Source organism: Solea solea, chromosome 12 (assembly GCF_958295425.1).
Source record: "Solea solea chromosome 12, fSolSol10.1, whole genome shotgun sequence".
In the NCBI taxonomy this organism is placed as follows: Eukaryota; Metazoa; Chordata; class Actinopteri; order Pleuronectiformes; family Soleidae; genus Solea; species Solea solea.
In genome coordinates, this window is record NC_081145.1 from 3,718,488 (window position 1) to 3,745,081 (window position 26,594).

Here is a 26,594-nt window from a genome sequence, read left to right on the forward strand (position 1 = left end):
TAGTAATCAACAGCTATTCAGGATCATGTCATTTTTTCATCTACTGTTCTCAACTGTTTTTCACTTGAATTAGATGGTAGTGTAGTATTCCCTACTAACTGCCTAATAAGCAGCTAATTCTCAACTAGTCGATGATGATGTTTACTTGACAATGAACACATTGTAAACGGAAACTTGACATGATCCTGTTAACTTTCAAGTGACGGACTAATCAGAAGTAGATAGTCAGCTAATAAGAAGTATTTATAGCAGTGACGTGTACAAATAGTTACAAACTCCGTGTACAAACTACTAGTTTCCTGCGTGTATGATTTGATGATTGCAACATTTCTATGGTCAAAATCCCTGAATTGACTAATTTCCTGTTCAAATACACAGTAAAACAGTGAAGTGAGCTGTGACGCTCTGACGGTACTGTCCGCATCACCCTGTGCATTTTCACTGCACATTTACGGCCGATCACAAAAACTAAGTAGGTCACACACACACATTCATTAAATTGGACAGACTGTGGAACGTCAGCATGTGTAGCACATGTGTTATCAAACATACTGTGTTCACATCTCTTTATATCACCAATATTGGTGATATAAAGAGATGATATAAAGAGATGATATAAAGAGATGTGCCAACTGCCTGCTTCAGTCAGTGTGTGCAGCACAGAGCGGAGGCACATATTGAAATCATACAGACAACTCATTTATATTATTTTTATTTATATTTTTCTTTTATCATTGTTAGTATTTTACTCGTCATGATTTATAGTCACTGGGTTAGGGTAACACACACTTGATACAACTTATAGTCTACCGGCAGTTAGTTCATTGTGTGTCACTTATCAGTGATTATCTGTTGATATGATACTGAATACCTGTTGATGACTAGTAGAGGGTCAACAACAGACAATTATCCAAATAAAGTGGTACCAGATCTGCCATTCCTTCTATTCCATTACATCTCTCTGTTTCTGCTTAAGCTCATGTTGTTAAATCACAGGTTTCTGATCCCACGTCGCTCATCTCTCATCAGGACTGAGAATCACAAGGAGCCATTACGACTAACCACTTTTCATTTCAGGGCCATGTTCTGTTTCTCTGGGGCAGTTTCCCGATCCGGGTTTCTGATTTGCCAATGTACTTTTTTATAAGTCACCTGTTGAGTTTCTGCTTCTATCGTCTATACTCACTGGAAAGTCCTTCTCAGCTCCAGACACGCCTCCTCAGTTCCTCCGTTCCAGAAAGCTGTCAGACTATGAGGTGGAGTTGTCATGGCAACCACCACTCGAAGCCAATTCAGACATCCTCTACTACATTGTCAGAGTTTGGTGAGTTAGTAAAGCTGCACACTGTCATTGTGTTTTGAACATAGAGCATGGTGTTACAGGTGCGGTTTTTCCTTTGTTAGGAATGAAACAAGTGAGCTGTGGCAGAATGTGACCGAGACGTCAGTGGTCATTAATGTGGACTCAGAGAGTCCCTACAATGCATCCGTCTCCAGCTGGACCAGACTGGGAGATGGAGGAGTGATAATCTACATCAGCTTTACCACCACAGACGCAGGTGCTGCATCACATTATGCACTACATCTTATAAATAGAATGGGTTTTTTTGACATGAATACTTTCTGTCTGCCTTCAGAGCCTTTTGATCCCCCGCAGGATGTGACTGTTTCTAACATGACTACCTCTTCTGTCACTCTGCTGTGGAAGCCACCCACTCAACCCAATGGAATTGTTGTACACTACACTATTTACTACACTGAAAACAACACTGTGACTGAGCAGGTGAGGCACATATACCCCACGTATACCACATACCAGTGGCGGTTGTGGGTCTTTGAACCAGGGGACGCTCAGTTCTGGCCCAGTTATTTATACATAAACTATTACATCAATTGTGCAAAAGAACAACTAGAAGAAGGAAACGTGGCAATTATGTAAAATAATATATAAATATAATTTAGAGAGTTAACAACCAGCTGTTTGTCTACAGTTCCCTCGCAGAAATCCACACAGCTCTGAGGCAGGAAAGGCTCTGTATGTTTCTGCAACGCTGTCAATCAAAAACTGGTTCCACCTCCAGTCATCGGTGTGGGCGAGACACTTGTGACGATTTTGCCTCATTTGTCCAGTTACCGCTGAGCTGAAAAAAACCTACTCTGTGCCGTTTCATAGAGAACAGTTGAAGCTGAGCTCCGAGCGATTTTAATGCGGCGGCTACAGGGATATGAAAATCAATGTCAATCATTCTCAATTAACTCATTTTTAATATTGAAATGTAAATACAACACACTCGATTTCAGAGTAAGCTGACTTATACATAATACATGATTTCCACTGTAAATATTAAGTGCATATACTTTTTTTTTATAAATAAAACATATACATATAATACAGAACAAATTGTCTTCAGATTTAACCTGAACGTGTTTCTTTTCTCTCTACAGAGGGTTCCTGTTTCAGATTTACCTGCCCCTGCCTCTCCTGATTTACCCTTCTCCTACACACTGACGGGGCTGATTGGGGGCACTGAGTACATTGTGTGGATGACCTCCAGCACTGTGCAGGGGGACGGAGGGGTCCAGAGCCACAATCTGACCCTGCTCTTACCCGAGGACGGTCAGTATTAATACTTTAAACTTCATTCGATAAACATTAGTAGACCTACGTGTAGAAAGGTACGAAGGTGTATTATGGCCACGTTCACAGAAAAAACAAAAAAGAAATTCACAGACTTCGAGAATAAAGTTGTAAATTTATGAGAATAAAGTTGTAAATTTATGAGAATAAAGTTGTAAATTTATGAGAATAAAGTTGTAAATTTATGAGAATAAAGTCAATAAATTTTAAAAAAGTCATACATTTACGAGATGAAAGTCGTGAAAATAAAGTCGGGCCCTTCAGAGGGGTTTTGTGGTGTCTCTAGTTTATCATATATGTCCCTATGCTATAAGGCGTTGGGTCCCTCCAGGTGTACTGCCGGTGCTCACCGGACCTTGACTCCTTCTGGATCCAAAATCTTAATTACCAGTTGGACTGTTTCTTGAGAAACCACAAAACCTCTCTGAATGGCCCACTGATGCATCCACCGATAACCCTGCAGTCCACCAGTTCCAGCTATTTCCCCCTCCACAAAAGCAGCGATCTCCTCCAATCCGCCTGGTTCTTTCTGCGGAAAAGATGCATTTTCTTGCATATACTTTTTAAAGTCCTAATACTTATGACAATGTGATGCTGATGTGCCAAAAGATTATGTATCTCCTTGTTTGTGAAACCTATTCTAAAGTACAATTCCACAGAATGCTCCACAGCCCTCATTTTAACTACTCTCCTCTTCCAAAACAACAGGTTAGAATATTACGACTTAATTCTCATAAATTTAAGACTTTATTCTCGTACATTTATGACTTTATTCTCAAAGTCTGTCAATTTTTTTTTCTCAACGTGGCCCTAATACTCTGTCGTAGCAAAGAGTTGAATGAAGCTAAATAAATAAGTTTAACTGTAAGGTGAGTCTGCACATGTTTTTCCATAACATTTGAACTTTTGAAAAAAATCGCATAAAAACGTTTTAAAGCCATAACTTTGAGTCTGCCAGTGAAAGGAGATAACTGTCCGTCTGGCAAACTGGCTCTGTTTTTGTCCACCTGCGACGCTGCTTCTTAAAGACAGCCAGTTTGTATTTCCTTTGACTGAGCATGATGAAAGGTGTGAGGGGAAACTGCAACAAACAAAGAAAAAGAAAAAGTGTAGAAACGAGTAGGAGTCGGTGACACAGAGACTGAAAAAAGCCTGACATGCTGTGTGAAAGGTCACACTGTTGATACCATCAGTGAGAAACCAAACGTTTTTGGAAAATTGACCTTTGTCTTTATGTGATTTTGGAAAAATTGTGCAGACAGCTGCCTCAGATTGATTGTTATTTTGTGTTTTTTAAGTATTCTCAGTCTTACTGCTCATACTGACTCTGTATCTCTGCCTGTGCTCTAGCTGCTCCGCTCTCAGCCAAGCACCGGACCTCCAGGCCTCCCTGTCTCTCCCGCACAGCCCAGCCCAGCGGGGGGCGTCGCTCCCCTGGGCTCAAACCCGCACACACGCACACACGCACACCTGGCCCCTTACATCCACTCATTCACCTCACGGATCCATCAAGTTTAATCTCCCACTTCCTCTTCACCTGTATTCCTACCCTTTTTATTCTGCCCTGCTTTGTTTTCAGAGAGGCTGACACGATGAGCAGGATGAGTATTTTCTGTTCGCTCCTTTTCAGTTCCGAGGTTTTCATTGTGTGACTTTTCCTCCCAAAAGTGTCCGTTTGCCTTTGTTTGTGCTGTTGTGCCTTTATCGCATTATGGTTTGTGTGTGTGTTTCTCTACTGTTGTTCCAGTTGACGTGCTGTTTGATTGATTAAGTTGATGGCAACAATGCAATAATTATGTTGGTGTCTATAATGACAGCGATGATGATGATGACTGGCACGCTTTTTATTTTCCTTTCACTTTCAGAGTGTGTATGGTTGATGGCTCAGTTTTTGTAATCTCACATTGAAAAGCTCACAGTTTTAAACCTGCACTATCACTACGAGTAAACAATAGTAATGTGATTTTACTTTGTCTCCTTTTTCAGTACCAAGTGACCCAGTTCAAAACCTGTCGGCTCAGGTCTACAGCTCCACAGCCATCATCGTCAGCTGGGACCCTCCACTGCAGCCAAATGGCCGTCCTTACTACCTGCTCACCTTACAGGAGGCTGGCGTCGCCCCAGATGTGTCCAACCAGGGAACTCCTGCCGTCAACAAGACCATCAAGCACACAACATATGACAATGTCTTTCTGTTTCCAAGACTCAAGAAGTATTTCCCTTACGTGTTTACCGTTACCCCGGCAACAGCTGCTGGCGCTGCCTACAACCACACCAGCACTATGTACCTGAGAACACAAGAAGACAGTGAGTTCATGCACATTCACTCAGGGGAGGGATCAAAGCAAGGGTGTAGGTTTGCGTTTATTTGGAGAAAAGCCAGATTGTCCCTGCAAAATATTAGTGGCAGGTCAATGAGAGGAGAGTGAGAGTTGGCGAGCGGATTTTACGAGTGTCAGTGAACACATCACAGCCGAGCCACAGAGGAGACGAGAGAGGTGATGTGCTGTGGAGCCATACCAAAGCACACAAGCAAATCTTTTTGCCTTCCCCTTCCTCTCTGGCCCGCACGACTTAACACACGCGTGTGTGTGTGTGTGTGTTACCTCTTTTGTAGACGTCATGCCACCTTTTAACCAAACCTACGCCCTTGACTTAACGGTTATATGTATATTGTGACACTGACGTGCATGGGTGTGTTTCTCTTTAGTTCCTAGTTCTCCTCCATTGCTGGTGTCAGCCAGAAACCTGTCATCATCCTCCATCGCTGTGGTCTGGCAGCGCCCTCTAGAGGCTAACGGGGAGATATCCGAGTATATCCTCACTCTGTCCGGTCCAGGAGGCTCCAACACGACACATAGCCCCAACAATTCCATGATCCTGACGGACTTACTTCCATACACGGCTTATAATGTCACCATCACAGCAGCGACACGTAAAGGCTCAGGACCACATCTGCTGCTGCAGCTGCACACTGATGAAGGAGGTCAGTTTGGAAGCTGGTTTGAGAATTTCTCCAGGATCAAACCAGATTGTGATTAGTCCGCACACGAGTTCATTCCTGCGGCAGAACTGGTGATTTCTTCCTGCAGGAAGTAGCTAGGTTCATGCCAGAAAGTTGCTAGATTTGTCGTAAGACGCTTTTTTGATAACAAGTTGCCAGGAGGTTCTGAGAAGTCACTTAATATAGCTGTCTTATTTTTCTGATGGGTCAAGAGGGCATTCAAAATGGACCCAAGCTCATGCTGTGCTCACAGCGCCCTCTGCTGTACCACACCGTAACTGATTCAGACACTCTTGATGTGCTTCTTTTGCCCCTACATGTTTTTGAATGGCTATGAATTAATTAGGCTATGTTTGTTCACTATAAAGATATACAAACCATAATAAGAGTTGTGTGTTTCAGGCCCCATGTCCCCTCCCCGTAACCTCACCATATACAACCACACAGCAGTGTCTGTGTGGCTGAGTTGGGAGCCTCCTCTGGAGCCTAATGGTGTAGTGATGCACTACGGCTTCAGGATCCGAAACCTCATTACACACACCGTCACACACCAGGTAACACTCATATTCATTTCACACACTTTAAGCCACTCTGCAGCAACAGCAACACACAAACTGTACACACACACACACACACACACACACACTCTCCAGAGACCACACCACAACTGACGCTAGCTCTTATCTCACGCTCCATAATTTCACACTCTAGTTATCAATCAGCAGTAAGATTATTCTCAGAAATGTACACACGTATGCTGATATCATTTTCTACTTCAGTAAATCATTTACTCTGTTGTCGTTCTTTTGTGTTAACGCGTGTGTATTTGTGCATCTTCACGTGTAGAATTCCTCTGGTCCGTCAACCACAGAGTATCTAACTGGCTTCAGGCCTCACAGCTCCTATGAGATCAGTGTTTACAGTTACACCAGAGTGGGCCATGGAAATCACTTCAGCAGCCCTGTGACCTTCACCACTAATGAGTCAGGTAAAGCACACATGATTTAGGTCAGTGCTCACACTTTGATGTTTGTACACTTTCAGTTGTAAATGCTTTGTTTTGGGTCTCGAGAGCTTCAGAGAAAACAGATGTAAGAGATTAAAAAGAGGGGAAGAACACAATTAATGTCATTGGTTGATTTATAGCTTATAAAAAAACTCAGCTGTTTAAAAATGTAGTTTTGTTTTAAATCAATGCAACGCACTTTAGTGGCATCAGTGTAACCGAGTTGTAAAATCTGTTCGTGAGATACAACTTTGCCTGTAATTTTAGAGAGAAAGTACAAATTGTGTGGTCATTCTTCAGCAGGATCTTCTACAACACACTTCTCTGATGCAAAACAATGTGTAAATGTGTTTGAGTTCTTTTGTCTCCCTCTTCAAACAGAATAAGCCACTGTCTACTGTATGTAACTCACTGCTTATGCATGAGTATCTCATGCACCCCCACTTCAAAAACCTGAACTATCCCTTTAACAAGAAATTTCTATGGTAAACCATCAAAATACTTAAATCAAAGAGATATAAGGCCTTGCCAGGGTTTGCAGTCTTTGTCACAATAGACTATGAGAAGCTGAGCATGATCAGTGAATTGTTCCCCTCGGGGGAAATTCACGAACAATAATATTTTATGGTGATTTGTTTTGTTTACACATAAATATGTAGCAGGTGTCAAACTCCTGTGCCCAATCCATATACAGTATGTAGTAGTTTTTCCTTTATTGTAATGGAAATATGGGGAAATTCAGTATTTACACAACAAAAAAGAGCTGTATGGAGAATCACATTATGGACAAGCAAAAATTACAAATATTGAAACGTAATGATTGAACTGATTACAAAATGTTTCAAACAATGTCCTCAAAAATATAATATTCTAAATGTTTGTAGTACGATACAGCAGAAATCACCTTATTGATTTGTGTATGTATGAAAAAATGAGGACAAGAAACAATAAACAAGTATGTTATGATGTCATCAAGTTCATCAAAAAAAAAATATATATTTTACAGTATTTTAAAAATACAAAATAATGTTTTGTGTATTTACCATATTTTAAACACATTTATCAGAAATGCCCATTTACATTTTTAAGAGATTGTTGAGTTTTACGAGGATTAGTAACTTGAGAATTGATATTTGCTAAAACGTGAAAACTGATCAAATAGGGTGTAATTATTATAATAATTAATGGGACTGTGTGTTATTTATGTCTGGAGGAATTGGAGTGATGATTGTAATAAGAGTATTCGTTATGAGTTTAACCTTTTCGGTCATTTTGTTATAATATTTCTTTTCCATTTGTTGTGTTAATTGTCGCTCTGTCTTTCGTTGTGAGGTGACCGAAATCAAATAAACTGTAAATTGGGTGATATAATAACTACAGATAAATCAATTTCCTAATATGGGAGACAGTGACAAATGTGAGAAAATCCTCCTCACTGAGTTTTTCTCTCTCTCTCTGTGTGTGTGTGTGTCTGCAGTCGCTGATGCTGTGGGGAACCTGTCTTGCTCAGGTCTGAGCTGGGATTCAATTTTGCTGTCCTGGGAAGTTCCAGACAACCCTAATGGGCAGATCGTTTTTTATGAGATTACAGTGGAGATGGAGCTGCAGTTTTCCACACACCAGGTTCACTCTACAGAGTACACAGTGACAGGGCTGTCGCCAGAGCAGTGGTACACACTCAGTGTCGCTGCAGTCAACGCTGCGGGACCTGGGGACGCGGTGAACTGTTCTGCTGCCACTCTCTCTGAATCAGGTAGTCAAATTATGTGCTGGTGCTTTTTGTTTTTGTACATTAAGACACAGAAGATTATCAAGGTTATAGGGGTTTGACACTCAGCACAATCTTACATCATGATATAGTCAAGATAGTTAGTCATGATGTTTCACAGAATTTCAATGTAAATGTGATGATGTCTACTTCACAATAAAACCACATTTATGAGGGAAAAAAGGAATCTATCAAAAACAGACACATGTATATATATATACAGTATATATAAAATATTGAGTTTAATACATTAGAGAAGCTCAGTGGTAGAGCGAGTCATCGCTCAACTGGAAGGTTGCGGGTTTGATTCCCAGCTCCACGAGTCTACATGCCAATGTGCTCTTGGCCTTGGGCAAAACACTTAACCCCACACTGCTCCTGACTGTGCATGGGTATGAAAGATGTGTGTGAGAAGAATGTGCTGCACATAGATGTGCTGTATGAATGAGTGAGTGAATGGGTGAGTGAGTGGCTGAAAACTGTAGTGTAAAGCAGCTTTGGGTGGTCATCAGGATTAGAAAAGTGCTATACAAATGCAGACCACTTACCACTTAAAGGAATACTTCACCGATTTGCACTATTCTAGTAATACTGAGCTAAATGCAAATCGGTCAATAATGTGATAATTATAACTGAATATCTTATAATTACTGCTGAAAAACCTATTTAGTATTATATTATCTCTATATTTTATTACCACACTGGCAGCTGTTCTTCAGCCACACACACACTGTGTTTACATGTGTTCATAATAACATGATATTAAGTGGAGGGTTACATGTTGTCGATTGAGGGGCCGCATGGGGCCACGGGCCGTGGGTTTTACACCTGTAATTTAGGAGAAACCAGTGAACTGCTCATGCATTATGTCTCTATGTCTCCTCTGCCAGTCCCAGCTGCCCCTCGCTTCCTCACCATCACTCAGGTGACACCCAATAACGTGACACTTCTCTGGGCTCCGCCGCTCTCCATACCCGGCGTGCTCAAAGAGTACCACATCATTGCACAGCTGCTTTCCACTGTTTGTGAAACAAACATCAAACCCACTGCACAGCCGGCCTCAGAGGACGAGCTGACCCCGGAATGTATGGAGTCTGATGTCACAGTGTTGATGAATGCTTCAGATAGCAGCGAGACGACCCTCAACAGCATCACGCTCCAATTCCTCAATAAATACAGATACTACCGCTTCAAAGTGGCAGCTGTGACCAACGCTGGAGTGGGAGAATTCACACACTGGAGCTATGTGCGCACACTGGCTGGAAGTAAGAAACATCACAGTTATTTTAGCTTCTTTCCATGTTGCCAGTGGTGGGTTGGCATTTATGCTGCGTTCCCTTTGTGGTTTTTTCTCTTCAACGGGAAAAAGCCCCAAACTCAGATTTAGGCCCTGGGTTAGGATTCCAAGATGGCTGCCCCATACAAACACTGCTTCTTTTACCGTTACCGGCACTTCTGTTGTGTTTGTTTCACAGTAAATCGGTCATACACACAATACTGTTCAAGTATGTTGCTATTCTGTTTGTTTGTGCAAAATACCACATAGAGCATTGTTATTAACTGGAATTGCTCACAATAGCTTTTGTGTCCAGGGTGACCTTGAATGCAAGGTCATTCCGAGCTCCGAAGAAGTACAGCATCACTTTCACATGAGTATCATGAGAAATTCATGTTACATCACATGTTACAGGGTGATTTGATCTATTTGGCAAAATAAAATACACAAAAAATAAACCTATTTGAAGCTTCCACCTAAATATAAAATGTCACTGAATTATACAGGAGATAATATGCCTAGACTAATTATTACAACACCATTATAGCCACAAAACATAATATAATAAGTGATAATATTGAGATGAAGATAGTTTACACCAAGTTCATTAAAACAAACTGTTTAAAAAAAGCATGTGCAACATCCTTTCACAAACTGTTAAAGATAAAATCTTATATTTTCTTCTTATACTTTCATATAGGATGTGAGATATTAATATACAGTGTTATATACACTGCCTGAGCAGGAGTCATATATCGATCAAGCCTGTGGGGGCAGTGTTTTGATATGGGGTTGCTTCGGTTGGTCAGGTTATGAGGTTCAGATCATGCATATTCCAAGATGACAGTGTCAGAATTCATCAGGCTCAAATAGTGAGAGAGAGATTCAGGGAGCATGAGTCCTCATTTTCACACATGGATTGACCACAGATTCCAGACCTTGTCGAAGCGATGTGTCTGTGCAATAAACAAGCTAAACTCAAGTCAAGCCGTGACTCCTGTTTCAATCATACACAGTTATTGGACCATTTCATTTAGTACAATATAATAAGTCCTTGTGTTTTCCTTGTTTTTTTTTTTTATCCTCAGATCCTGATGCTCCGCCCCGTAACGTAAAAGTGACTGCCACCTCCAGCAGCTTTCGTATTGCATGGGACGCTCCGGCTGTTCTTTCAGGGCCGACTTCATATCTTGTGCAGGTCACACTGAGTTGCATTAGTGCACACACACTGCACACATTTGATGATGATGATGATGATATTATGTACAGTAGGTTTTTAAAAGAGCAGGAGCAGGTGAAAGCCACTTTTCTGTATTACTGTGAAATGGAAACAGCATGAAACAAATAAGTGTGGGATCTCGTGCTGTTGTGTCAGGTGGAGGGACCCGCTTTGAACATGTCAACAGTGCGGGCCCCCGGAGAGCTGATGACCGTCGTCGTGACAAACTTGACGGCGTTTTCTCGGTACTCTGTGACTATCATCGCCTTCACTGGACCACTGGCTCTGGCTGCCAGTGACGGGAAAGCTGTTGGACCCACGGAATTTCAAACGCTGGAGGAGGGTATGTGGAAATGTACATTCAGTGTGGAAAACAATTGGGTAAAAGTGTTTTTATTTTGCAGTGTACAATCACCTTATTGTATAAATTGTTGTTTTTCATTACCCCACAATGAGACTTTTATATTTATATCAGGACTCAGGTCAGCTCTGTGGAGGCCACCATGGAGAAACATCTTTTGAGTTTTGACGCTAACTGAAGGCTACATAGTTTCTCCAACACACTTGAAAGGGAAGCGTGTGGTGAAAAATATTCAGGTGCAACATGCAACGCCAACAGTTGTTAAGAGAAATGTCTGACCTGGGACTTCCATGTTTTTCCTTAAAATCAATTTTCAGTGTTGAGAGGAATCTTCTTGCATTTCTTCATGCCACTGGTCTACCTGTAAGAATATAAATGACTGAAACTTTCTTAGAAGAAGAAGAAGAACTTTGAGCTGTGAGGTGACGCTTTGAACGTATGTGCTGAGGAACCACCAAGCGCAGTGATCCAGAAGGTTTAAGCAACAGGAAAAGAATTCTGATGAGGAACTGCAAACTGTGGAGGGCAGCATTACACTTACACTCAGTGTACAGCCTGCCGGAATTTTTTATCTGAAGAAGAATAACAACTTTGACACACACTACTTTTTAAACAGATGCTGCAAACCTGTAAACGTGTTCAAATGTAGTATGTGGCTGTAGAGAGGGACAGGAACCTGGAATTACTTTACAGAGCAGTATAGAAATAACAGCAGAAAACGAGACTTAAGGTCCAGTGTGTTGGAATCAGTCTCTACGTTTACATGCACAGCTTAGTCAAGCTGCATGTGTCATAGCTCGACTGAGTCGGCAACTTGCCGAGTCCGAGTAAACATGCGGAGGATAAGTTTGATTTATAGACCGTGTACATCTGACTTCACCTCCGTAGGTGGCGCTGTATCTCTCTATAAGCTGGTGCTATTGAATCAGTTTCCTTTTGACCTTTTATGTCACAGACAAACAGCAAACAGTGAAATGGATCGTGTTGTGATTGTGTATGTTTTATACCTGCACAGCTTTCACTCTCGGCGATGCCATGGTGTTCTTTACTGGCAACAGTACTGCAGCGTGTACGTTGGGTAAAGATGCTGGAGCAATTGGACTTTGAATTCAATTATCTAGATATGTTAGTCCAATGAAGAATAGTTGGATTTTACTGGGACGAACATGTTCAGTCTGCACTGAGTGACATCTAATGACTGAACAGAAACTCCTCCTCTCACCCCTCTCTTCCCAAGTGTATCAGGGAGCAAATGGTGACCAACACATACTAGAAATGTCATTCTTCTTTGTTTGGGAAGTAAGCTGCTGCTTTTAAACAAGAAATACACGCTTCTTCCTGTCTGGGCTGCTGCTGTAGAAACTTGGTGGCACAAAATGGCTGCCTCTGTGAATCAAGGGCCTTGCCTAAATAAAACTTTATTCTAAGCAAAGACATTATGTTTTGAAAGGATTATACATGTATTATTGGTGGTATAGTCCATTTCTGCCAGTAAACCCTCCCAAATTATGCAAATTAGACCTTTAATCTAAGTCATGTATTCAGAATTGATTCAATGTTTATTGCAGTCATTCTCAGAGACTAGGTCATGATTCACTGAAGGGTTGAGAGTGATTTTATACCAGTTTGGCTGCTGTGGTCCCTCCATGCCTCTGTCACTCCACCAGTCTGCCTGTTGTTTTTTTCTTGATACCAGTCTCATCCTGTGTTTTGTGCTCTTGCTCCGTTAATTGTCTCCACACAACTGTGTCCGTTTATTTGATGGCTTTGGCCAGAGTCCGAGCCACAACACAAACCTGACAGATGAACACATTAACAGTCAACACAGCACATGCAAACACTAAACTACCCACAAGGAACTCATGTAAATAAGATGTTAGTTAATAATATATGCAACTTTGCGCACAGCAATCCATAATGATACGGCACAAAATTGAATGCAGTCAGTTGCGTGTTCTCCCCGTGTGTATGTGGGTTTCCTCAGGGTTCTCCGGTGTTCTCCCACAGTCTAAAAACATGTAAACATGTTAACTGGACATTCTAAATTGTTGTCGTCTCTGTGTGTTGACCCTGTGATGGACGGCGAGCTGTCTGACGTGTACTCTGCACCTTTCGCCCTATGTCAGCTGGGATTGGCTCCAGCTCCCCCAACACCCTCATGTGGAGGATAAAACAGTAAACACTGAATAAATTGATGCCGACAGTAACATCATTCCGGCTCCTTCCCCAGAGCCCAAAGACCCTCCCAAGAACGTGGTGGTGTCAATTATACCAGAGGAAGTGAACCGTGTGAAGGTGACCTTCACGGCCCCAGAAGAGCCCAATGGAAACATCACTGCCTACTTTGTGTACGTCTATGAAAAAGAGCGACTGGTCAAGAACGTCAGCCTGAACATCGTCCAAAGAGAGAACAACACACTCACTGCGGTCATAGAAGGCCTGAAGGGAGGACACAGCTACAGCATCCAGGTAAGTTTTTGGTGACACTGGTCACTCAAACACCTGGAGCTGTAATCTCCAGCATCCCAAAACCTCAACAAGCTTCAAATTTAACCTTTTTTATTTTTTTTTGTAGATTTCAGCAAGGAACGGAGCGGGTAGGAGTCCACCTAGCTCACATGTCCAGGTCACCACAGGAATCAAAGGTACAGCTTCTCTTTCTTGTGTCTGCTCTGCAATGTTTCGCTCTATGTTGTTGCAGCAGTGCAGCAATACTGATGATAGGCAGAGGATTACCTCTGCACAGTGTGAAGTCATCCAGGCCTTTAAAGAACCAGTTTGTAGGAATTAGGTTTCAACTTCAAATAAGTGTTATTCAAACCCAAAAAAAATCATTTTCTTTCAGATATCTTTTCATTAAGCAAGTGTGCAGGAATTTTACATGATCCTAAAAAATCTTTTCAAACTGTACAGACTCCATAACACATGTATGTAGGCCTACAATGATTATTCAGTTAATCAATAATTATTTGATTCCTACATTAATTGTAAACTATGTAAACTAGATTTGATTGGGAGCCCCCACCCCACCACCTCGCCGGTGCCTGACTATTATTGAATATACAAATATAAATTGGATTCATTATAGTTGGGTTATGTACACCAAACCTTTATTTCACTTTATGCACTAAAATCACAAAAGTGGCCTGTATTAATTTGCACTTTCGTATTCAAAGTGAAACACTAAGTGTGGTGATACGGCATGTGAAATCAAGCAGTTTATTGGTTTTTAGAAACAAACAAATGACTGGAGCTCAAAACTATTCAGATATCTAAATATATCTAAAGATATCTAGATTTTAATATGTTAATAAGAAGTTCTCCACATGCTATTGAGGGAACACAAGCAGCCGCCTAATGCACGTAGCCCTTGGGCCGGCTCTGGATGTGGACATGTAAAGGAACTAAGGCAAACATGTATGAATAAAACAAGAACATAATTAAAAAGAAGTGGAAAAAAGGAAATTCACACAATGATTCTTATTGTAAAATTATTATACCAGTACCTGTAAAACATGTATGTATATACAAATAAATCCTACTAAATGTCACACAATGGACCTTTAACTCAGCATGTAAACATGTGAATATGTGAGCAATGACCTGTGTGTGTCTGTCTGTCTGTCTGTGTGTGTGTCTGTGTGTGTGTGTGTGTGTGTGTGTGTGTGTGTGTGTGCTCCCCTGTCTCCAGCACCAGCCAAGCCAACCCAAAGACCCCAGGCAGAGCTGAGCCATGGAGGTGCTGTCATGGTAACCCACAGGACTATCACCATCCGCATGCCCTCCTGTTTCTATAGTGACAACAACGGACCAATCACAAAAATTCAGGTCATCGTGGCCGAGTCAGGAGGTATGACTCTTCAGAAACATTGACAGCCATCACTTCTCACTTGAACACACTTGGGTATCTGTCTTGTTCACGTCATCCCGAGTTCACAGAAGATGAAATGCAGGTGAAAGGCTCACCGTCGGCAGAACTGTGACTCCCTTTTCTCCTCTGACCTCCACCCTGTCACAGTGAAGGACGTCCAGAACGTAACCAACTGGACCAAGGCGTTTTTTAGTCGTCCTGCTCCTTACCTGACAGACGACGGCTTCCCCAACCCGCCGTGCTTCTCGGCGGACGAGGCGTCACGTGCGGTCACACACGTCAGAGGTGATGGCAGCGTGTCTGGAGACGACCGGGCCCTGGTGCGGCACAATCACACCACAGCGGGAACGTACGTGATCGGAGCAAATAATGACTGCATGCAGGAGAACAACACTGAGCACTTCTGCAACGGACCTCTGAAGCCTAGCACGGTCTATGTGTGAGTGCACTGCACGCACACTCACACACTCACGTTTTTAATTACTACTGTTTTTACATGTTATCTAATATGAGACAGCACTGTTATTTTCTGATTTACCAGGTTCAAGTTCAGAGCCACAAACATAAATGGCCAACACACTGACTCTGAATATTCTGACCATGTCAAAACTGCAGGTATCTACTGTGTATTCTTCCAAAACATGAAAACAAAATATACAAATCTATGATGATATTGTACATTTCATCTCCTCTCTCCCTCACTCTCTCTCTCTCATAGCGGATGGACTGTTGACCAGGGATGAACAGATCATTCTTGGTGTTCTGCTTTCCTTCTTCTTGGCCGTGTTACTCATCACCATCATCTGTGTCTCAGTCAAGTAAGATGAAAAACAGCCGTTTGATTCATTTACCAACATTAAAATGTTGCCATTTAGTGTTAAGACGTGTACAACTGCTGCCGTTTAAAATGGTTTTCAATTCAGAATAGGTTGCCTTGCATAAAGTACACACGGTACTCTTCTAAGTATTATTCTAAACAATTCCATTTTCTTTTAGATTATTGTGAAGCATGTACGCAGAAATTATACATGAATCAAAAAATATTAAGAAAAGAATTAAAGCCTCATTTCAAATGTTTCCAATAAACCAGAGCATACAAAATCCATAACACACGTCTGTAAGGCTGCAACTATTATTCAATGAATCATTTATTAATCCATTACTAAATTAGTTGTCAAATATTTTGATAATCAATTCATTGGTTTCAGTGTTTGTTTTTTTTAAATCAAAGCCATTCTGATTTTTCAGCCGCTTAAATGTGGATATTTTCTGGTTTCATATCACAAAGAAATCATTATGGACAAAATAAGACATCTGAGCACATCATCATTTTCAGGTTTGACAAACACTGATCAACGTTTTTCAACATTTTCTAACCTTTTTATGAACCAAACAAGTGCTCGATTAATTCGGGGGGAAAAAATCTAATCAGCGCGGCTGCGTGAAACTGCCGTGGCGTCGTTTTATACCCGACACAAACACACAAGAAATCAGTAGTTCCTGCATGACCAGAGCACGGACTCTGTCTGACACACTACTGTCACTAAATACACCAGACTTTATTGTTAAATATTGATTTTTTTTAAATTTTTTAACTGATCTACAGTTTACCATAGTGCGGTTTAATTATTGTGTCGGACGTCGCGCTCATGACTCTTCCGGTGACGCCGCCGGCCGGCAGTCTGTTGATGTCACATTCTAGTATCGCTTGGAATCTCTTCAGAGCAGGAACCAAAAACAGCACCAGGTACCAGGTACTGTGCTATCACTAATGGAAAAACAAAAAAGTCGAGTTGAGTCGCGCTAGAACTGTATAAGCGTCACAACTGCACCTGCTCCTACACTACTTTGGTTTGCAAGCTCGCCGAGATCTTATCAGCTTACATGCACTTTAATCTCCTATGAGCCGCATTTCCAAACCAAGACATTTAGCTGAGCCAGACATTTTTCGCAGCCAGTAAGCAGCAAATATTATGACAGGTATATCAAATAATAAATGAACTGTACCTGAACAGAAGCAGATATTATTATTTATATATATTATTTATTATATTATATATTATATATAAATATTTTGGTCATACCTGTCCTTCACACACCTCAAAGTGCTTTAAAAAAGTTTTAATTGTTTTAGATTAAAAATAAATGTGTTATGTGTCATATTTGACTCAGGTGCAACTCATAGTGTATAAAAGGTGCACAATATTAGCAACAGCATTTGATTCTCAAGGTCAAGGTATCTTCATTGTCCCATGCAGGGAAAATAGGTTTGCAGCCAGGAAGATGCACACACAGAGATAGTTAGATATAGATAGATTCTGTTTGTAATAAAATAAACATATGTCATATATGACCTATGTACATCTCAAAGTGCCTTTCATTTAGAATAAAGTACTAGTGTCAGTACTATTGTAGTAGTACTAATTGTGTGTTTTTGTCACTTTACTAACCTTCTGTCTTTGGTGTTTGTCATCAGAGTCCATCAGCGCAAGAAAGAGGGCGGGACTTATTCACCCAGAGAGGCAGAGATCATAGAGACCAAATATAAACTGGATCAGCTGATCGCTGTGGCAGACATGGAGCTGAAACAGGAGAAACTCAACCGGTGAGTGAGTGTGTGTGTTTTTAGTTCAGGTCCTAAAGCAACACGCTCCACACTATAAAACATGAAAATGACATGAAGCTGCTCCAGAGGACGATTTTAGATCTAAGTCAACGAGACAAAAACATGTCTCTCCTGCAGGCAGCGTGATGCGCTCTCCTGAATCTGAAGAGGCAGCATCACAACAACACATGTTTACCTTTACTTCTGCCAGTCACAATTCTCTCCTACTAAAGTCGAAGGCTTGCTCTTCTTCTGTATTTATCCCACGCAAAAAAGTGCAGAGCCACTAAAGGCTGCAAAATACTTTTACTTTTCAAGCTTGGTAAGAAACAAATACACATTTAGTAAGATGAGGTGAGATATAAGTACTTCAGTTGCAGATATAAATAGAGAATGAATGAACACCTTCCCTTCCAAACATCTAAACAACATCATCACCCACACAACAACTACAAAGAAACACAGAAAAAGAAATAATAAAATGAACATGATCTGTCCTGTAAGAGCCTTCAAAAGCACCACTTGACCCCATGTTGTTCTTGACGACTGTGTGTGAACGTGTATGAAAGATGTGTGATAGAAATGTGCTGTATGAATGTGTGAGTGGGTGCATCCACACTACAGGATAACATGGGTGCCCTGTGATTTTAGCCTGTTTCTAACAGTCTTTCAAATCAAAGTATCAAACATCTCCTGGTTTCATGTGTTGATGAAACACCAAGTGTGTGGTCCTGCATCTTGACTGGATTGTCTCGTCTGTGCTCACAGAAAAGCTCTGTTGTGTGTGTCCTCTCCCACGTCACATTTGAACAATCCTGAAAGTAACACAATGTAGGATTTGCTGTGTTGGTAAACAGTATTGTTAGTTTCAACTCTTGTAAAATGTCAGTGTAACACGTGCAGTTGTTGACAAGACAAGACAAGATAGCAATTCATCCTGAAGCTGGACTTCTAATTTACAAATAACCACATCTCAGGCCAGGTAGTGTAGCCTATGTTATAGCATTTTATACAAATATGATTACATTGTTTTATTTTTCAAGATATTAAAAAAGAACCCTAGTGAAGGGAAAAGTGAACTCCAGACCAATAACTTCCCTTGTCCAGTCTCTTATTCTATCACGCTCCTTAACCCTCTTCAGTGTTTGCGCTGCCTCTGCCATGACATCCACTCACTGAATAGTTCCACTTGTGTAACTTTAGCTTTGTAGGCTTTTGCCATCTATTTTGACAACAGATCAAATTCTCCGATTTTTCATCTTCTTAAATTTGAATATTTTCTGGTTCTGTTTTCTCTATATTATAAATAAAATCATTAAAATTGAAAGATTTTGAGAACAGAGAGGTTTGGGATACACAGATGAACATTTTCTGACATTTTATTGATTAACCAACTAATGGATGAATGGAGAATTGTCACTTCTCATGATTTATTTGTCTCCTCATTGTAATTTCAGTTAAATTTAGTCTCCAGTGTCTCTGTGCTGCTCACTGAGAACTCATACAGCACTTTGAGTTACACTAAAAAAAGAGCTTAATAGATAAAGTTTGATTGATGGATTAATTAAAGTTAGTCCTGGATCACACGGGCTGGTGTTTGGGAACATCTTCTTGTTAACACCCACGTTATCAGATCAGAGCTGCCACACAGCCTGCGTGACATGGGCTTATCACGTGAGTCCCACATGTGCATGTTTTACATCACAGAGCAGTGAGTTTATTTAAGCACAGAAGCAAATATTATTAACGGCAATTTTCAAATGCAAACAAGCCGCTCTGCAACAGACGCTCATCCTCTGTGCACACGCACACATGCACTGAGGCCCAGGTGTCGCACACTCCCCTCACCACTTGTCATATGAACGGCACAGGTAACTCACCTTGCATGCAGAGTCAGACACTTGCACTAACTTGCCCCGGCCTTTACTCTTCTCTCACCAGGTATTCTTCCTTCTGGTTTAGACGGAAAGAGATTTATGTCATCCAGTAAGTCTGGCTTCTGAGCTGCATGTGCTTCATCTTGCTGTGTGTCGTTAGTTTACATGTTGTACCTCACTCTTCATTCATCACTCATCACTGTGTGTGTGTGTGTGTGTGTGTGTCAACATCATGTAACCCATGAAAGCTTGTCTTAAATATGCATCCATGTTTGGAGTGTGGAGTTTATTTTTTCTACCATCTTTGGTGGAGTGTGACACTTCAATGAATCATGAATCAGCGATGTCTGAGTTTGTTTCCAACCTGCTGCTTTTCCCCGTCATCATCCCTGGCAGGAAAATGTGCAGCTGAGCTGACACACTCCTCTGGGTGAAAACATTTTAATTTGTTTACCCACTCACCACTCGCTCTGTCTTGAAATTGCTTTGGAAGACTTGTGCAGCTGTAGAGGGCACAAATGTTAAGTTTTATCAATAAGTTGGGAACGTGGGCAGCGGCGAGTCTTCAGCACTGCAAAGAAACACCGGCCACAGAGGACTCACCTCATACTTTATTCAAGTTTCCTGGTGTTCATACTATATGCTTTTAGAACGAAACATCCCAGTCGTTGTCAGCGTTAAATCAGTGTGGATTTGATTAAAATGATTAAGCCTCCCTTTGCTCATCATCCACAGAAGGGGATCAGTTCAGCTGCCATGGACAGAAATATCACAGTGTGGGCTGCGATTATAGAGATAATTTGTGGATTTATTTTGCTTTTTCTTGTTTATTTCTGTCCAGGCTTCTCAGCTACAGGAAATCACTCAAGTAAGTCAGACTGCATAAATAATGTAGATGTGCAGACAGCAGCTGCAGCACAGATCTGCATATATTAGTGTTGTACCTAAGAAGATGTTTAAAGTGAATAAATCCAATTTGTCGTATATTCACTGTAATTCTGTGCTGCCCTCGCTGTCAGACCCGTCAACAAGAAGTCTTTTCTGCAGCATGTGGAGGATCTGTGTGCCAACGACAACGCCAAGTTTCAGGAAGAGTTTGCTGTAAGTGTTTTCCTCAGAACTACAGAATTTCACCACTCGCTCAGTTGAGATATATTACTCTGCAACAAGCGCAGGTTCACGACCCTTTGCTGTGTGTCAATCCCTCCCTCATGCTGCAGTCTGCTCTCTCAGTGCAGGCGTACATCCATTTCTTTTCTACCACTTTATCCTCCTCATGTGGGTCAGGGGGCTGGAGTCAGAAAGACAGGGTTCACAACTACAAAATCATGTACGTTATCAAAGTAAAATGCTGTATTTTTTATTTTCAAAATACTAATGGGCAGCCCACGGCCAAGTGGTAAGGGAACTTGGCTCGTATCCAGAGGGTTTGCTGATTCGAGTCCTCACCAGGTCAAAGGGCTGGGGTAACCCTGAGCAAGGTACCCGACGCCCACTGCTCAGTGGCTGCCTGCTGCTCCTAATTCTAGGAAGGTTTCTAGGATGGGTTAAATGAAGAGAAGGACTTAATAAAATACAAAATACAAATATATAAAAGTACTCTCTGAATCTGACTAAGCAAAGAGGGAGATTTGAGGCGTGCTGTGTGCATATAGTCTATTTTAAATATTGTGTCAATAGCACAACTTTATTTCTAGAACTATTGCACGTGGTAGAGTGCGGGGTTGCCGTCTCCCGTGTTGCTGTTGCAGGACAGTAGTGAATGACAGTGAAGTACAAAACTCCTATGCATGAAACAATATTACACCCAGTGATGTCATAGCGATAACAACTTTGAAATGTGATTCTCTGGACGTACACGGTGGCGAAAATCAAACAAAGTGACGAGTTAACATGAAGTTAACAGTGAGAGTTACTGAATCAACTTCTCAACAGTCCTGCAGGAGCACCTCATGTTTTGTGTTCTAAGGATCTTATCACATCTTTGCAAACAAAGTATTTTTACAGTATTTTTGATACAACATATGGAGGTGTATTTTACATACATGTATCAGAAATACTCCTGCCCGTCCCATTCACACCGACAGTGTTTTGTGGAAAACATTTTTTTTTTTTTAAAACCTGAAACTACCAGAAACTTACTGTCTGAAAACAACCAAATGTGAGCATGAAGATTAGTCTGCTGTTGGTAGAACGATCAGGTTGTGATTGTCATGCCGAAGAAAAATAAATCTTATTTAAAGTGTTTTTTACACATTTACACACATACGTATGGATAATTTATTCCATTTTTAAATATTAATATTTCTAAAAGTTACACACTGGACCTTTGTTTTTCAAATATATATGTTTTAGTATTTTCCTGCCTATAGACCAGTATGAAAGGAGAGGGGGACGGAATCAAACCCGAGCTGCTGCAGAGGACCTTAGTTTATGTGTTGCAGGCTTCTCACTGTTTTTTAAATCAAGTCAGTGTTCTCAAACTCATTTGATTCCATGTGGCCGCCACTATCCAGTTATATATATATTATAATATCCAAGTATTTATGTTTTTTTATTGACAGATTCCCGTGTTTTTACTGCACTATATATCGTCCCATTCAGAAAATGAACACTTTCAATTCTGTGAAATATTGTCACAAATATGATTATTGTGATATCATGACGGAATATTGTGATACAAGTTTAAGCTTATATCGCACACCTTTTTTTTTTCCCTAATAAGTTGGACTTTTTTTTACTTGAGCGGCCCCTTCCTGACCAGACAAGACGTTCAGTGGCCCCCAGGTCATTTGAGTTAAACGCCCCTGCTTTAAGTAATTTTTAACATCTTATCTCCAAAGGAGCTCCCAAAGCTGCTGCAAGACCTGGCCACCACAGATGCTGACCTGCCCTGGAACAAGTCCAAAAACCGCTTCCCTAACATCAAACCTTGTAAGTGTTCAGGCTGAAAATCCATTTCCAGACTTCACTGATTTCTATATCAGACGCAACATCTCTATCTCACAGCATGTGCAGTCGATGTTATCAGCAGCTTTTCATGCTCTTGCTGTACTGTGTCTAGATAATAACAACAGAGTGAAACTGCTGTCAGAACCTGGCACTGCAGGCTCTGACTTCATCAACGCCAGCTTTGTCTCAGTGAGTATCTCTGAGCGAAAACCTCACGTTTGACACTCGACGGAGAATTGATTCCTTATTATGTTGTGATAGTAGATGTTTCTCTGTCTCTGACATGTTTTTTCTGTGCTTGCAGGGCTACCTGTGTCCCAACGAGTTCATAGCAACGCAGGGACCTCTGCCTGGAACAGTGGCTGATTTTTGGAGGATGATCTGGGAAACGGGAACCCGCACCATCGCCATGCTCACGCAGTGTTACGAAAAAGGCAGAGTGAGTCATGGAAGATTTCACACTGTTCAGAAAACTTTGTATCAACACACTAGATTCTGTCTGATATTAAGATCTGATGGTTCGTGTGCGTCTTTGTGTGTATGTGTGACATTTCAGATCCGGTGTCACAAGTACTGGCCTGAGGACAACAAGCCAATGTCAGTGTTTAGTGACATCCTCATCTCAAAAGTGTCAGAGGAAGTCCTTCCTGACTGGACGGTCAGAACCCTGAAAGTGGAAAAGGTAAGTGAAGAAGTCACTTCAAAAAAACACGAAACATGAAAAAAAACAATCCTATGCTACCTTATGGAGTGAGTAGTGGTATAATATGACTCTCTCTCTCTCTATGTATATATATATATATATATATATATATATATATATATATATATAATATAACAAATATTACTTTTAGTTCACGCTGCTGAAGTGTCTTTTAAGTGCTGAAAGGCTCCTTCATCATTTGTATTATTGAATTAGTTCATCACACAGAGTGTGGCCTTCTTAGAGGAAAGACATGAAAGACACACACACACAGCATGCACAACTTTCTAATGATAAAATGATAGACTCACTATGCACTAAACATAGACCTTCCTTTAGCATAGCAAGGTTACTCATTAATGAATCACTGACTACACCAAGGAGTTGCAGAAATGAATGGGCTTAGAAATGAGAGCTGGGTCAGAGCAGCAGATGAAGGTAGCACGGATTGATAGAACACCAGCAGCGTGTGGGTGAATGGCAAAAACTGAAGTACGTGTCATAAAAGTGCAATAAAAATACATTTACTACACTCTAAGCAATTGAGAGAGAGAAGCATTTATAAAAAAAAAAGGGGGAGGAGTCTGGGACAACAAGTATGATGAAAAGTGGGCTAAGAAAGCCAGTGTTTGACCAGAGAGACATGTATAATTTCAATAGTTTACAGTAAACCGTGAACCTGGATCAGCACAGAACATGTGTACTGGTTTACACCTAAAAAAAAGAATAGAATTTGCCTGCATCTTTAACCACTTGTCTTATTTTGTGCAGCACGGACACTACATCATGGTCCGTCACTTCAACTACACGTCGTGGCCTGAGCACGGCGTCCCAGAGTCCTGCAGCACGTTCATTAAGTTTGTCAAAGCGGTCCGAACTCACAGGCACGACAACACCACCACCACCATAGCGGTTCACTGCAGGTACAGTCGCAGCACGGCGCCGCTGCATAAATCAAACGCACTGACACCAACACTTACCCTAATGTCACAGTAGTGGCCCTCGCACTGTGCTGAACCCTGCAATAAGTCATGCATCGTAATGATATGTTGTTCCTGCTCTTATCTCAGTGCTGGTGTGGGAAGAACGGGAGTGTTTATTGCCTTGGACCACCTCATTCAGCACGTCAGAGATCATGACTTTGTGGATATTTACGGCCTGGTGGCTGAGCTGCGCAGCGAGAGGATGTGCATGGTGCAGAATCTGGTGAGTCCGTTTTTATTCTTTACAACCTCGAGAGCATAAGGGGACCAAAATATATTGTGTCTTAAGTTGGCACCACTCATGAAAGACTCCAGTGGCGTGACAAATGACAGTGTTGTTGTCCTACTTTTTACTCGTGTCCTGCTGTGATCAAATCCCCATGAGGAAACAAAGACAGAATTCTCCTTTTTTTGGGCAAAATAAATGATCTGGCAGTGGATTAAAGGCATATGTTGAGCAGGATTTCCCCCTCTTGAAACAGCAGGACGTTGTCCTAAAATATACCTCACTCTGTTATAGCAAGTGGGCTTGTAGTATTTCTCAGTGTCTGCAGGGACTTTGCTTCTTCTCAGTAATCATCTGTGATTTTAGCAGTTGGAATTTTTAGCCTCAGAATAAAAGCCTCTGAATTGTACACGACTTTGTCATATTTGAAAGATAAGCAAAGGATTTAAAAACCTTTTTTTAGGCTCTTTACCAGAGCAGGCCAGGTTTAGCCCATGGGCCGTCAGTTGCTGACCACTGCTGTATTGTATTGTTTTGTATTGTCTTATATTGTATTGTATTGTATTGTATTGTATTGTGTTGTGGGTCCACACGGTTGGTGTAGTGGTTAGCGCTCTTGCCTTTGCAGCAAGAAGACCCGGGTGGAACCAGGGTCTTTCTGCATGGAGTTTGCATGTTCTTCCCGTGGATTTTCTGCAGGTTCTCTGGCTTCTTCTCACAGTCCAGAAACATGCAGATTTGGGGATTCGGTAAATTGGACACTCTAAATTGACCATAGGTGTGACAGTGAATGGTTGTTTGTCTCTTTTTGTGGTCCTGTGATGAACTGGGGAACTGTACAGGGTGTGACCCCGCCTATCGCCCTATGTCAGCTGAGATTGACACAGCACCCCTTGTCAATCCCCTCCTCCTGTGGAGGATAAAGCGGTAGAAGATGGATGTATTGTTTTGTGTTGTATTGTATTGTATTGTATTGTGTTGTATTGTATTGTATTGTATTGTATTGTATTGTGTTGTATTGATAAAAAAGGAACAATATCTGTCATTGTGTGTGTTGCCAGGCTCAGTACATCTTCCTACACCAAAGTACGCTGGAACTTCTAAACAACAAAGGCAACAGTCAGTCAATCTGGTTTGTCAGCTACTCTGCTCTAGAGAAGATGGACTCTCTGGAAGCGATGGAAGGTAAATGACACACACTGTAAATGCACTCTTAAAGAAGCCTGCTCTCTTCACGCCACACTTGTGTCCTGGTCCTCAGGTGATGTTGAGCTGGAGTGGGAGGAGACCACCATGTAAAGACAGACTGAGGGACACCTGAGACCTGTGCACAGACTCTGGACACAGGAAGAGAAACAACATGTGAACGACGGAGTCTGAACTGAAAGTGTGGCATCACCTCTCAGCACAGGCTTCGCTTCACTAAACCACTTGACTGCTTATTTTCAAAGAGAGTGAGAGAAACAAAAAGGGACAAAGAGTTTCAGAAAATCACAAATGACAGCGACAGTGAGACATCTGTCTCATTTGTAGGCCGACACTTAGACTTTGCACAAATTGATTTCACAGTGTATTGTGAGTGCTGTATTATACTGAGATCATCTGTCATTTTTCTAAGATAAATTATTCAGCCAAAATAGTGTTTTTGTCAGTCTGTGTAACTCTTCCTTTGTTGAGTTTTTTTTTTTTTCATTCTTTCTAAAGTGTGATTTGCAAAAAATAAAGTGACTTGTATTTTTATGGCCTTGATAATTGATGTTACAGATTTGAACACGTCTGTGAGCAAAACCTTGAGATAAATAAGACTTTTGTTTACGTGCATGTTTTACTTCAATTCATGGAAGTCCAATTCATTTCGTGTCCAAATGAAAAACGTGACAAAATAACAAATGACGTGCCGTCATGTCACCCAGAAGATGGGCATATATGACGAGTGCAGATCAGTGTAATGGTAAAGAAATGATTAACTCATTATAAATTCATTACAAATGATCCAAAGATACGACTGCAGGCTGATTGGGAAGCCTGCGTGTTGTTAACTAGTAACACAAACAACTATGAATTTACTAGCAAACTTATTGGATTCTCTTAAAATAACAAAAAAA

At 41.2% G+C, this 26,594-nt stretch overlaps 1 protein-coding gene across 5 annotated transcripts in view; it reads left to right on the forward strand.

Annotated features, from left to right (window-relative positions):
• Positions 1–26,229, forward strand: part of ptprq (protein tyrosine phosphatase receptor type Q) — a 63,332-nt gene extending 37,103 nt beyond the window's left edge. For 3 of the 5 annotated variants that reach the window (XM_058645893.1, XM_058645894.1, XM_058645896.1), the window contains 30 exons: positions 1,204–1,324; positions 1,405–1,559; positions 1,638–1,783; positions 2,446–2,617; positions 4,625–4,945; positions 5,349–5,624; positions 6,045–6,196; positions 6,489–6,630; positions 8,126–8,401; positions 9,307–9,681; positions 10,781–10,890; positions 11,068–11,254; positions 13,503–13,741; positions 13,848–13,917; positions 14,964–15,122; positions 15,291–15,582; positions 15,685–15,758; positions 15,862–15,961; positions 17,620–17,748; positions 19,690–19,734; positions 20,467–20,493; positions 20,645–20,726; positions 22,469–22,559; positions 22,690–22,766; positions 22,882–23,016; positions 23,134–23,259; positions 24,052–24,203; positions 24,351–24,486; positions 25,551–25,674; positions 25,751–26,229. In XM_058645893.1, the coding sequence (XP_058501876.1) occupies positions 1,204–1,324; positions 1,405–1,559; positions 1,638–1,783; positions 2,446–2,617; positions 4,625–4,945; positions 5,349–5,624; positions 6,045–6,196; positions 6,489–6,630; positions 8,126–8,401; positions 9,307–9,681; positions 10,781–10,890; positions 11,068–11,254; positions 13,503–13,741; positions 13,848–13,917; positions 14,964–15,122; positions 15,291–15,582; positions 15,685–15,758; positions 15,862–15,961; positions 17,620–17,748; positions 19,690–19,734; positions 20,467–20,493; positions 20,645–20,726; positions 22,469–22,559; positions 22,690–22,766; positions 22,882–23,016; positions 23,134–23,259; positions 24,052–24,203; positions 24,351–24,486; positions 25,551–25,674; positions 25,751–25,788 (4,529 nt within the window). In that variant the 3' untranslated portion in view covers positions 25,789–26,229. The remainder of the gene's footprint in view (positions 1–1,203; positions 1,325–1,404; positions 1,560–1,637; positions 1,784–2,445; positions 2,618–4,624; positions 4,946–5,348; positions 5,625–6,044; positions 6,197–6,488; positions 6,631–8,125; positions 8,402–9,306; positions 9,682–10,780; positions 10,891–11,067; positions 11,255–13,502; positions 13,742–13,847; positions 13,918–14,963; positions 15,123–15,290; positions 15,583–15,684; positions 15,759–15,861; positions 15,962–17,619; positions 17,749–19,689; positions 19,735–20,466; positions 20,494–20,644; positions 20,727–22,468; positions 22,560–22,689; positions 22,767–22,881; positions 23,017–23,133; positions 23,260–24,051; positions 24,204–24,350; positions 24,487–25,550; positions 25,675–25,750) is intronic. The other 2 variants (XM_058645895.1, XM_058645897.1) reach the window with 2 other exon arrangements.
• The last annotated feature ends 365 nt before the right edge of the window (positions 26,230–26,594 follow it).